The sequence below is a fragment of the Somniosus microcephalus genome, chromosome 24 (genome assembly GCF_052327205.1).
Source record: "Somniosus microcephalus isolate GS21.2 chromosome 24, FLI_Smic_1.0, whole genome shotgun sequence".
Taxonomy (NCBI): domain Eukaryota; kingdom Metazoa; phylum Chordata; class Chondrichthyes; order Squaliformes; family Somniosidae; genus Somniosus; species Somniosus microcephalus.
The window spans coordinates 830,505-843,122 of NC_141010.1; the positions used below are offsets into that span (position 1 = coordinate 830,505).

General features: G+C 45.3%; 2 protein-coding genes across 5 annotated transcripts in view; one reads left to right on the top strand and one right to left on the bottom strand.

The window, feature by feature from the left end:
• Positions 1-3,082, top strand: part of mlx (MAX dimerization protein MLX) — a 49,710-nt gene extending 46,628 nt beyond the window's left edge. For all 4 annotated transcript variants that reach the window (XM_085966035.1, XM_085966036.1, XM_085966037.1 and 1 more), the window contains one exon: positions 764-3,082. In XM_085966035.1, coding sequence (XP_085822161.1) covers positions 764-820 — 57 coding nt within the window. In that variant the 3' untranslated portion in view covers positions 821-3,082. The remainder of the gene's footprint in view (positions 1-763) is intronic.
• Positions 3,083-5,088: 2,006 nt separating this feature from the next.
• Positions 5,089-12,618, bottom strand: part of psmc3ip (PSMC3 interacting protein) — a 63,431-nt gene continuing 55,901 nt past the window's right edge. Inside the window, exons 6-8 of the mRNA XM_085966040.1 lie at positions 11,189-11,242; positions 9,264-9,323; positions 5,089-6,031 (exon numbers count right to left, since the gene is read on the bottom strand). Coding sequence (XP_085822166.1) covers positions 5,975-6,031; positions 9,264-9,323; positions 11,189-11,242 — 171 coding nt within the window. The 3' untranslated portion in view covers positions 5,089-5,974. The remainder of the gene's footprint in view (positions 6,032-9,263; positions 9,324-11,188; positions 11,243-12,618) is intronic.

Sequence of the window (12,618 nt, forward strand, 5' to 3'; positions counted from 1 at the left end):
CTCCAGATTGAATTCCATTTGCCACTTATCTGCTCACCTGACCAGTCCATTGATATCTTCCTGCAGTCTATATCTTTCTTTCTCACTATCAACCACACCATCAATTTTTGTATCATCTGCAAACTTCTAATCATGCCCTCTACATTGAAATCAAAATCATTGATATATACCACAAAAAATAAGGGACCTAGTAGTGTGCCCTGCAGAACCCCACTGGAAACAGCCTTCCTGTCACAAAAACACCCCGTCGACCATTACCCTTTGCTTCCTGCCACTGAGTCAAATTTGGATCCAACTTGCCACTTTCCCTTGGATCCCATGGGCTTGTACTTTGCTGACCAGTCTGCCATGTGGGACCTTGCCAAAACCCTTGTGTCTGTTTGTTGTTGTGCTTGTGTGTGTGCACGTGCGTGGAGCTGTATTTGTTTTGCAGCCAATAAAATTTGCAACCCCAATTACCCAATCATAGACACAAGGTAAGTGGGGAAAAAATACAGCTGATTCAAAAGAAAGTGACATGACACACTTGTGACTTTTTATTTGGTTTTGGTCAAGTGATCATGTCCACCCTGTGAGGCTCCGCCTGAATCTGGAACCTGTCTCTGCTGTTTCAGCTGCAACAATTTAAAAACAATACAAATAATTTGAGTTCTTGCACTTAGATGTATATTTTGAAAGGGTGGAGTTTACGAAGTGGATTCGATGATGTGGAAATGAACCATCCTGCTGACCTTCAATTGTGATGTAAAATTTGTTGTTTCAGACTCTGCGAGAGATCGTGGTTGGTGTACTGCGGCAGTTAAACAGTCAGCTCCATTGAGTTGCCAGGATGGTTTAGCAGTGCTGGACTGTGAGCAGATTTATGCTCTGGGAATTTCCAGAAATTTTATATGAACTCTCTGGTATCAGCAGAAATATTGAAGCAAATGGCTTAAAGGATTTGTTGCACATTTTTTTGTTAAAGATGTGGATTGTTTATAATTTTAGTGCTTTGAAAAGGTTAATATGGTGCCCCAGTACTGCAGATTTTTAATGAGACCATATCCTTTTCTGTTGGCCTGTCGAGGATCCATTTACAGCAGATAATAGAAAGTTAGTTTATAAAAGTTAAGGTTAAACTGAAAGCAGTCTCCTCTAACTTGCTATGTACCTCTGGGTGATTGGCAGTCTGGTGGGTATTTTATCATTGCCACATGGTCTGGAGTGCCTGACTGTATTTAGATCTCGGTGTACTTGCTGGTTGGATCTGGGAAAGACAAATTGGAATATTTTCCTAATGCTGGGATAGGAGCTATGGAGGATTTGGATGTCTATGTACACAAATCACTAAAGGTTAGTGCACGGGTACAAAAAGTAATTTAAAAAGGCTAATGGAATTTTGCCCTTTATCTCACGAGGGCTGGAATACAAAGTGGTGGAGGTGATGCTTCAGTTGTTCAGCCTTGGTCAGCCCCAATCTGGAGTAACTGCGTTCAGTTTTGAACACCGCACCTCAGGCAGGATATATTGGCCTCGGGGAGCAGCGCAGATTCACTCAGAATGATACCGGGGCTAAAAGTATTAAATTATGAGGACAGGTTGCATAAACTTGGCTTGTATTCCCTTGAGTTTAAAAGGTTGAGGAGTGATTCTATGGCATCTGTTAGGTCAGCTCAATACATTCAAATCTCTTTTCTACGTGTGAACCACACTGACTGCAGCGGAGTCACCTAATGCCACATAAGCCAGAGGGTAGTGAGCTGCTCTGTGTGTTTGGCTAACACAGGCTAGGTGAGCTGGGATTTCCTGTCTAAGGTGACCCCACTCTCAATGCCTTAGTGATGAATGAACTGCCCTGTCTAGGGAAGCAGTGATCAAGGATCCACATCTCACTCTTCGATGAAATATTAATACTTCAATATGCACAAAACTTTAAATTATTTCATTTCACAATCACTTTTTTGAGCAGCGTGTTGAATGGTGTCTGAGCTCAGTAAACAAAAGCAATTTTTAGATTTTTCAACAGAACTGATTATTTTTCTTCCTCAAGCTCATGGTTTCTTTGAGTCCTTAGAATTCAGAGACCAGCGTAACCTCAATAACTTAAGATTTTTATTCAATTTAATCCAATGGTAACATTTTGTTTGTGCATTTATTTTAATTTGGGGCTGATTTAGTGCTGACACACCAAATGCAACCAGTTGCCATGCCTGTCTCAGGGGTGGTTCTCCCAGTGAGGTGACACCTTGTATTGGGCCATCCCCCACCTACGGTAACGCAGCTGGGAGCTGTAACTCCAGCCATCGTTTTATCATTTTAAGTACCCACATATTGAGCTAATAATTTTAATAACTGCAAACACTGTATGCATCTCCTATACAAACGTGTGTATAAGGACAGTCGCTGGTGCCTGTATTTTTGGTACATTATTTTCACATCCTTTTCAATCATGTATCAATTTTTGTAACTTTTTTTAAAATATTGATTTCCACTGAGTTTAAAAATTGTAGTGTTGTTGATATCAAAATTCAATAGTATTGACTATATAAACAGTCAATCTGTTTGTTAATATTGTTACCATGTGCTTTTAACTCTGATTCAGAGGTGGACAGTTTTGCCTCGAGTTAATCATTATTTCCTCTTGAGCTAGCTGATTGCAGCTGAGTTGGTGGCTGGTTACTATAACTAACCCCAGCACACTGCTTTGCCCCTCCCTCACCCTAGCTCCTGATCACAATGCAGTGGTCCAGCTAGAAAGTACAGATGCATATAGGACAGAATCCACTATCAAATATCCCATCAACATTCATTTTGGTCCATCCGTGAAGAATGTTGAACATATTGAAATTGATGAGCGGATGAAAGTAATAAATAACCGATCCTGTCACTGATATCCAGTGGTGTGTTCAGTGTGACTGAATCAATGGTGTGTCTATCTGTAGAGGATGCTGATTACTATTGTTTCTAGACCTCCTTGAATTAGTTATTATGAGAATGAAGCCTGTCAGCTGTTTGTTAAAAGTAGTCTTTTCAGACAATGCATTTTATGCAGAATTATTTTTGTATTAGATACAATTGTGTAGTGAATAAAATCTTAATAGATTTTTTCTAATTTTTTTTTACACTGGGAATCATGGTGCATTTACACAGAATGGGAGTCGATGGGGATCATGGTGCATTTACACAGAATGGGAGTAGATGGGGATCATGGTGCATTTACACAGAATGGGAGTCGATGGGGATCATGGTGCATTTACACAGAATGGGAGTCGATGGGGATCATGGTGCATTTACACAGAATGGGAGTCGATGGGGCTCATGGTGCATTTACACAGAATGGGAGTCGATGGGGATCATGGTGCATTTACACAGAATGGGAGTCGATGGGGATCATGGTGCATTTACACAGAATGGGAGTCGATGGGGCTCATGGTGCATTTACACAGAATGGGAGTCGATGGGGATCATGGTGCATTTACAGAATGGGAGTCGATGGGGATCATGGTGCATTTACACAGAATGGGAGTCGATGGGGCTCATGGTGCATTTACACAGAATGGGAGTCGATGGGGATCATGGTGCATTTACACAGAATGGGAGTAGATGGGGATCATGGTGCATTTACACAGAATGGGAGTCGATGGGGATCATGGTGCATTTACACAGAATGGGAGTCGATGGGGATCATGGTGCATTTACACAGAATGGGAGTCGATGGGGATCATGGTGCATTTACACAGAATGGGAGTAGATGGGGATCATGGTGCATTTACACAGAATGGGAGTCGATGGGGCTCATGGTGCATTTACACAGAATGGGAGTAGATGGGGATCATGGTGCATTTACACAGAATGGGAGTCGATGGGGATCATGGTGCATTTACACAGAATGGGAGTAGATGGGGATCATGGTGCATTTACACAGAATGGGAGTCGATGGGGATCATGGTGCATTTACACAGAATGGGAGTCGATGGGGATCATGGTGCATTTACACAGAATGGGAGTCGATGGGGATCATGGTGCATTTACACAGAATGGGAGTAGATGGGGATCATGGTGCATTTACACAGAATGGGAGTCGATGGGGATCATGGTGCATTTACACAGAATGGGAGTAGATGAGGCCAAGTACTGGATCAGGAAGGAGCAACTTTGATCAACTGCTTGATCTTTTCTCATTCTATTTCTCACATTGCTTGTCTGACATCTGGGACTGGATCAGCAGAAATTTCCTCTAACTAAATATTGGGAAGACCAAAGCCATTGTCTTCCGTCCCTGCCAACTGTCCGAGGCTGAACCAGACTGTTCGCAACCTTGGTGTCGTACTTGACCCTGAGCTGAGCTTCTTGCCACATGTCCGCGCCATCACTAAGGCCGCCACCTCCGCTCTTGCCTCAGATCATCTGCTGCTGAAACCCTCATCCATGCCTTTGTTACCTTTAGACATAACAAGAATTAGGAGCAGAAGTAGGGCATACGGCCCGTTGAGCCTGCTCCACCATTTTAAGATCATGGCTGATTTTCAACCTCAAATCCACTTTCCTACCCTATCCCGATTCCTCTGGAGTCCAAAAATCTATCTCTCAGCCCTGAATATACTCAGCGACTCAGCATCCACAGCCCTCTGGGGCAGAGAATTCCAAAGATTCACAACTCTGAAGAAATTCCTCCTCATCTCAGTCTTAAAAGGCTTGCCCCTTACGCTGGGACCCCTAGTTCTCGACTCTCCAATCGGACTGGCCTATTCCAACGCTCGCCTGGCCAGCCTCCCTTCTGCCACCCTCCATAAACTGAGCGGCCCGTGTCCTAACTCGCACTAAGTCATATTCACCCATCACCCCGTGCTTACTGACCGAGATTGGCTCGCAGTCGAGTAATGCCTTGATTTTAAAATTCTCATCCTTGTTTTCAAATCCTTCCGTGTCCTCGCCCCTCCCTATATCGAACCTCCTCCAGCCCTACAACCCTCCCAATCTTCTACCGAGACTGCTTTGTTTTCTTATGAAATAAGGAAGCCTTTGTAGCTTTGGGAACGTCAAGATGTGTTGGGTTTTTAACAAGAACTATATTCACATTATAATCTTCAACAACAGAGAACTACAGCATCATTGTACAGTATTTTAATCTGAAAAACAGCAACATTTGCAATACTGTATCATCAGCTCAACCACCACAGGTCTGCTTCAGCTACACAACGAAACAAATTTTTGAACCAAACATAAAAACTAACGGTCAGAGCCTGATGAGTAGATAATCACATTGACACACTGACTAAGCAGAGACCTGCCATCAATTATCTAGTTCCTTTGAGTCAAAAAGATGGTATCTCTGTAGCTAAGCTGCATCACTTATGGCCAAGCGGCAGCGCGAGACAGGCCAAGCTCCAGATCAACATCCCAGGAAGGAAATCCCTAGAAGTTTTTTGATTTACAGCATTCCTTTTTGGAGTGCAACAATGGATGTGATGCACTGGAGAGCTCTGCAAACTGGATGTTTCGCCAGTGCATCAGCTCTGCAGTGCTGCCCAAAACAGATGTCTACAGCACTCCAGAAAACACAATTTAAAATAATTGAAGAGTGGTGGTGGAACTCTGAGCAGGCACCCACAGGTGAGGGCATCATATAGATATCTTCCCTTTTAAATTATGAAAACACTACCACCTCAAGTTGAAGTACTGCTCCTTGTGATCAGATGGAGCAATACAGATGAGAACACACAGCATCTTAGAGGGTTCCAATGCAGCAACACTCGGGAAATGAACATATTTCACAATGACTTCTACATCAAGCTGCAGGATTCAGCAACATCCACCAGCCAATCGGAAAACCCACCAACTCCTAGATGCAGCGAGTCGACGAATTTAAAAACACTTTTTTTTTAGGGTGCGGTGGAGAGAGAACACCATCCAGACGCAGCTATTTATATTTGCATCAAACCTTGTAGGAGCTTCACTGCCAATTTTCTATCTTCTTATGTAAGGTTTGTTTCCTTCATAAGTCTGGTACAGTGACCGTGTGATCTTCATCGGTTTCTATACCAACCTCCTCCTGAATTAATAAAGCAATGGAGATTTCACTGAAATAGGCTCCAAAAGAGACTCATGTTACTGCATTTTGTACATCAACAGCACATTATACTACCTGACCAGTTACCTGCCTAACACTGAAACCCATCACCAAGCGATTGAGAAATTCACAGGCAGAGAGCCTGCTTGTCCCATATGGAGTGAACACTGTCCATGTAAGGATACATCCATTTGCCCAAGTCTAGAGCGCTTAGGCACACCATGGGCCACTACTAGAATGTAACCAGTTAAAACCACTCTGAGCTTTGCTCATCCAACTAGGACCACCCTGTGCATTAGGGCACTGGATTGCAGGTCCACCCCTCTAGGATCCATTATTAAGTCACGTTGCTCAATCAACAATACTGTCCTGGTTTGCTGCAGGTCTGCCTGGTTCAGGTATTGGATTAGCGAGTCTATCACAACAGGATGATTTGGAGCCAAACAGATGGAGCACATCAGCTAGCGGCATAGAAATTAAGCAGCAACAACCTGCATTATATGGTGTCTTTAATGTAACACCCAGAGAGCTGAAAAGAAGATGAAGCATTTGTGGGAGATTTAGGAGGTGACTGAATACTTGGCTGGAGAGAGGTTCTGAGGGGAGATGAAAGGCATTCCAGAGAATAGTTTCAAGGCAGAGAGTCGGATGCACAAGAGACCAGAGTCAGAGGACCACAGGGTACAGGAGGACCTTAAGGCTGGAGAAAACTGCAAATGTACGGTGGGGTGATGCCACGGAGGGATTTGTAGATAAAGATAAGGATATTAATTCAATCTGTTGGGAGTCATGGAGTCAGTGTAGGTTAACAAGGAAGAGGTTATGGGCGAGCAGGGTTTAGTACAAGGAGGCAGTTTTGAATGATCTGGAGTTTATGGAGGGAGAAGTCTCGAGGTGACTAAGGCACGGATAAGGATCTTGGCAGCAATGGGGGTAAGGCGGGGCAGGGATGAAAGTAAGCAGTTTTGGATAGGATGAGGTTTAAAACTGCAGTTGGGGTCAGTCTAAGCAAGCAACCAGGAAGGGGTATGAAGACCATGGCAAGAGCTAATAAAAAACCTTCTGCTTTAACCAATGTTTTTTTTCATTCATGGGATGTGGGCGCCGCTGGCAAGGCCAACATTTATTGCCTATCCCTGGAGTAAATATTGGTTCACCCACAACTTAAATGTCAGCCTGAGGTTACGGGAGTGAAGAGATGGAGCTGCATGCTGTCACCAGACATGTGGCAGCCAACCCTGTACCTTGAGGTAATGCTATAGGGCAGCATGTAGAGCAATAGGAGAGGAGCCAAGGAATGGCCATAGAGGAGGAGCTATTGCTGGAGATGAGCTGCTGTGTTGGGGCAGGTAGGAGTGGAACCTTTGTTAAAGATTAAGGGGTGACTAATAGAGGGGTTTTAAATGATCAAAGAACAAAAGAGTAGATAGAAACAGACTGTTTCCAGTGATTGAGAAGTCTATAATTAGGGATCCAGAATGAGGGATACAAGATTAATAGGCTTAGGACAGAACAGGGGAAATATTTTTACAGAGGGTTGAGACTGTGTAATGCACCAGAGTTAGTGACATCAACATTTAAGAATAGGCTAGATAGGTGGTTGAAGGAAAGAGGGAATAAATGGGACTGGGAACAGGGTAGGACAAGGGATTAGTACATTGCTCCTGTGGAGGAGAAACACCAGCACGTACTGGATGGGCTGAATGTCTGTTTCAGTTTTTTTAATTTTCATGAATGCTGGAGAGATGTTAAGGGAAGAGAAGTTTTTCAAGCTTCATGGACAGCATTGTATCTGGGATATCTAAGCACATGGTCTCACACCTGAAGTCACACACCTGGTCTTCAGATAATACTTCCCAGCAGAAGCTGTGCCTGGCTTCAATTTTCTCATCAGTTATTTGACATTTGCCTTCAGTCCAGTGAAGTGGGTGGTCAGCAGTTTGGTGGGAATAAGATCGAGGGAGCAGGAGGTGGGTCTCATGGACAAGACGAGCTCGAAGAAGGCATGAGGGGAGATACGAGAGAAATTAGTGAAAGGTGAGAGTTCAGGGCTAGGGCGGGAGGAACCTTGGAGGAAGTTTGGCAAAGGGATCTGGGGGTCCTGGTGCACGAAACTCAAAAGGTTAGTATGCAGGTGCAGCAAGTGATTAAGAAGGCCAATGGAATGTTGGCTTTCATTGCTAGGGGGATAGAATATAAAAATAGGGAGGTATTGCTTCAGTTGTACAAGGTATTGGTGAGACTGCACCTGGAATACTGCATACAGTTTTGGTGTCCATACTTAAGAAAGGACATACTTGCTCTCAAGTCAGTACAAAGAAGGTTCACTCAGTTAATCCCGGGGATGAGGGGATGGACGTATGAGGAGAGGTTGAGTAGATTGGGACTCTACTCATTGGAGTTCCGAAGAATGAGAGGCGATCTTATTGAAACATATAAGATTGTGAAGGGGTTGGATCGGGTGGATGCGGGGAAGATGTTCCCGATGATGGGTGAAACTAGAACCAATGGGCATAGTCTTAGAATAAGGGGCTGCTCTTTCAAAACTGAGATGAGGAGGAACTACTTCACTCAGAGGGTGGTAGGTCCATGGAATATGCTGCCCCAAAAAGCTGTAGAAGCTACATCATTACATAAATTTAAAACAGAAATAGACAGTTTCCTATAAGTAAAGGGAATTAAGGGTTACGGGGAGCGGGCAGGAATTTGGACATGAGTCTAGGTTCGGATCGGTCATGGCCCTGTGGGTAGCGGAGCGGGCCCAGGGGCCGTGTAGCCTGATCCTGCTCCTAGTTCGTGTGTCTAATTCTGTTAGATTCAGGAGATGGTTCTGTGATAGTAGATTGGCGGTTAGGATCAGTTCAGCCATGATCTTATTGAATGGCGGAGCAGGCTCGAGGGGCCGAGTGGCCTACTCCTGCTCCTATTTCTTATGTTCTTATGAATAGTGGGCCAAAGCTAGACGGTTGGGAATTTGAAAATGCAGTGATGCAGATGCAACTCGTGTAAATAAATAAATAAATAAATAACCTATTCAAGTAAATATGTGTTCACCTAAAATCTCATCCAGTGACCCAGTGAAAACAATGACCGTGGCTCGTTGTGGATCAAGAATGGTTTCACTGCCAATCACAGTCTGCAGTGTCCTCGACTCTGCGAGATGCAGCCAATCTCGACCCAGTTGAAAGTGACTGGTGCTTTTTTTTTTACTTACAAAGAACTGCTTCCTGCTCTTGGGGTATCCTTCCAGAACTGCATCAATCAAATCCACTGCCTGAACAGAAAATGTAACAATCAATGTTAATTCACCAGATATGGTTGAGATTCTTCATGCGACACTATGTATAGAAACGTCCGATTCCATTTCGGGATCTTGTTCTGAAACCAAGTCAAATGAAGGAAAGTTCTCCATTCCTGCTCATTAGCATCTTGTCCTTCCCTCAGTGACTGGTGTATTTCCACAGTCTGCAGCAGGAAATATCAAACCAGTCAGGCAGTATCAGTGAGACCAACAGCAGCACGTGTGAATGACCCAATCCCTCCCCCCTACAACACCCGATCCCCTCCCCCACATCCGATCGCTCGCCCCCCCAGTCTTATTAACTCTGCGACGCTGTCGACTCGAGTCGCAATGCGGATTCCGCCCACTAAGGGGCACAATGGACATGATCTTCACCGCACGTCAGTTACAAGAGAAATGCAGGGAACAGCACCAACCGCTGTACATGGCCTTCTTTGATCTCACAAAGGCCTTCGACACAGTCAACCATGAGGGATTATGGAGTGTCCTCCTCAAATTCGGCTGCCCTCAAAAGTTTGTCACCATCCTCCGCCTGCTTCACGACGACATGCAAGCCGTGATCCTGACCAACGGTTCCACCAGACCCAATCCACATATGAACCGGGGTCAAGCAAGGCTGTGTCATCGCACCAACGCTCTTCTCGATCTTGCTGCAATGCTCCATCTCACCCTCAGTAAGCTCCCCACTGGAGTGGAGCTCATTTACAGAACAAACGGGAAACTGTTCAACCTCAGTCGCCTCCAGTCCAGATCCAAGGTCATCCCATCCTCTGTCGTCGAATTACAGTATGCAGACAACGCTTGCGTCTGCGCTCACTCGGAGGTTGAACGCCAAACCATCGTCAACACCTTCACCGGAGCGTACGAGGGCATGGGCCTTACACTAAACATCCGTGAGACAAAGGTCCTCTACCAACCTGCCCCCGCCATACAGTGCTGCCCCCCGATTATCAAAATCCACGACAAGGCCTTGGACAACGTGGACCACTTTCCATACCTCGGGAGCCTACTGTCAACAAGGGCAGACATCGATGACGAAGTCCAACACTGCCTTCAGTGTGCCAGTGCAGCCTTCGGTCGCCTGAGGAAGAGAGTGTTTGAAGACCAGGACTTCAAACCCAGCACTAAGCTCATGGTCGACAGGGCGCAGTGATACCCGCCCTGCTTTATGCCTCAGAGACATGGACTATGTACAGCAGGCACCTCAAAGCACTGGAGAGGTACCACCAACGCTGCCTCCGCAACATCCTGCAAATCCATTGGCAGGATAGGCGCACCAACGTCAGTGTTCTTGCTCAGGCCAACATCCCCAGCATCGAAGCTTTGAACACGCTCAATCAGCTCCGATGGACAGGGCACATCATCCGCATACCCGATACAAGACTCCCAAAACAAGCGCTCTACTTGGAGCTCCGACACAGCAAGAGAGCCCCAGGTGGGCTGAGGAAACACTTCAAGGACACCCTCAAAGCCTCCTTGAAAAAGTGTAACATCCCCACCGACACCTGGGAATCCGTGACCCAAGACCACACAAAGTGGAGGAGAAGCATCCGGGAAAGCATCGAACACCTCGAGTCTCTTTGCCGGGAGCAAGCAGAAGCCAAGCGCAAGGAGCGCAAGGAGTGCACGTCAACCCAGGCACCCCACCCACACGCCCCTTCAACCACCGTCTGCCCCACCTGTGACAGAGACTGTAGGTCCCGCATTGGACTCATCAGTCACCTGCAAACTCATTTTTAATGTGGAAGCATGTCATCCTCGGTCCCGAGGGACTGCCTAAGAAGAAAAGATTAACTCTACATGTTACTAGACTTTAAAATATGATAATTCACACTCACCATTCTCTTTCTTTTCCTCCATTCTTTCACATACTGTTTCCGTTCATTATAAACCTAGTTAGATCAGAGTGAAAAGGAAATGAAAGAGTAGCTGTTGTCTCCTGAGTGTCTTGTTCCATAAAGATTTCTGTTCACTTATAATCTGCAATTTCTTCTCTATCTCCCCTCCAGCCCTCAGGCTCACTCACTATCTGTTCACGCTCTCCAATCTGGTTTCTAACCATATGAAAAACAACAGACAACCCTAGTCAAACTCACCAATGACAGCACGTGTGAGTGACCCACTCCTCCTCCACAGTGTACTTCGACTCCAACCTGCCCAAATAGAGTCTCTTCCAGTGCCCAGAAAGTCTATTCTGCTGTGCCCCAGGAATCCGTTGTTGGTACCTCATATTCTTCATCTATCTGCTACCACTCAGTGGTATCGCACAAGCACAGGTCTTCACCAACCATTGACTCAAAGCTTATTGTGGTACTATCCAACTACTTGCCTGACATCAAGCCCGAGATGAATCAAAGTTTACTCGTCCTCTGGCTTGCACCAGCTCCTACATGCCTTTGTCATTGCAGATTCGGGCTAAACCTGGTGCTGTGTAACCTCAGTGTTCTCTAATCCCGAGCTGAGCTGTTTATCCATATCTGATCTGTTACCACCTTCTTCCACCTCTGCCCTTTACACTTAAACCCTTATCAACACCTTCATTACCTCAAGAATCCATCTAAAGTGTTCTCTCCCTGCTCCAACCTTCACACCCAAAGTCCTCCACCACACATCAATCAGCCCTGTACTCGCCCAATTGCACAGGCTCCCTCTGTATCAACTTCACGCACTATAGTGCCCTCGTACAAGACCCTGGTTAGGTCTCATCTACAATACTGTATCCAGTTTGGTCCCCTCACACTATTGGAGATAGAGGCCCTGGAAAAGGTTCATCAGAGGAAAACTAGACTGATACCTAGTTTAAAAACCTTTAGTTATGAAAGGCTTAAAGAGTTGGGTCTTTTAACTCTAGAAAAGCAGAGACTTTGGAGAGATTTGATTGAGGTATTTAAAATAATGAAGGGATTATACTGTGTCCATGTGGATAGGCTATTTCAGTTAGATAGGTTAGGGTTAATGAGGAGACATGCGTATAAGTTACATAAGCATCGAACTAGATTAAATGTCGGGAGGTTTTTCTTTTTGCAGAGGGGTCAGCAACCTCTGGAATAAGTTTCTGGCTGGTGCAGCTTACTGCGAGTGTTGAACAGGGAGTTGGACGAGCTGTGGCTGTTAGCACAGTGTACAAAAGGTAGGTGAGTTCTTGGGTGAAATGGAACCATCACCTTCAGGGGTTGGAGGAATTTCTCAGAAGTGAGCTAAGATTATTTTTGCCTCTCCCAGGTTATGCAGCTGCTGGTGGGTGGGGAGCATTGGGGATCATGATGCT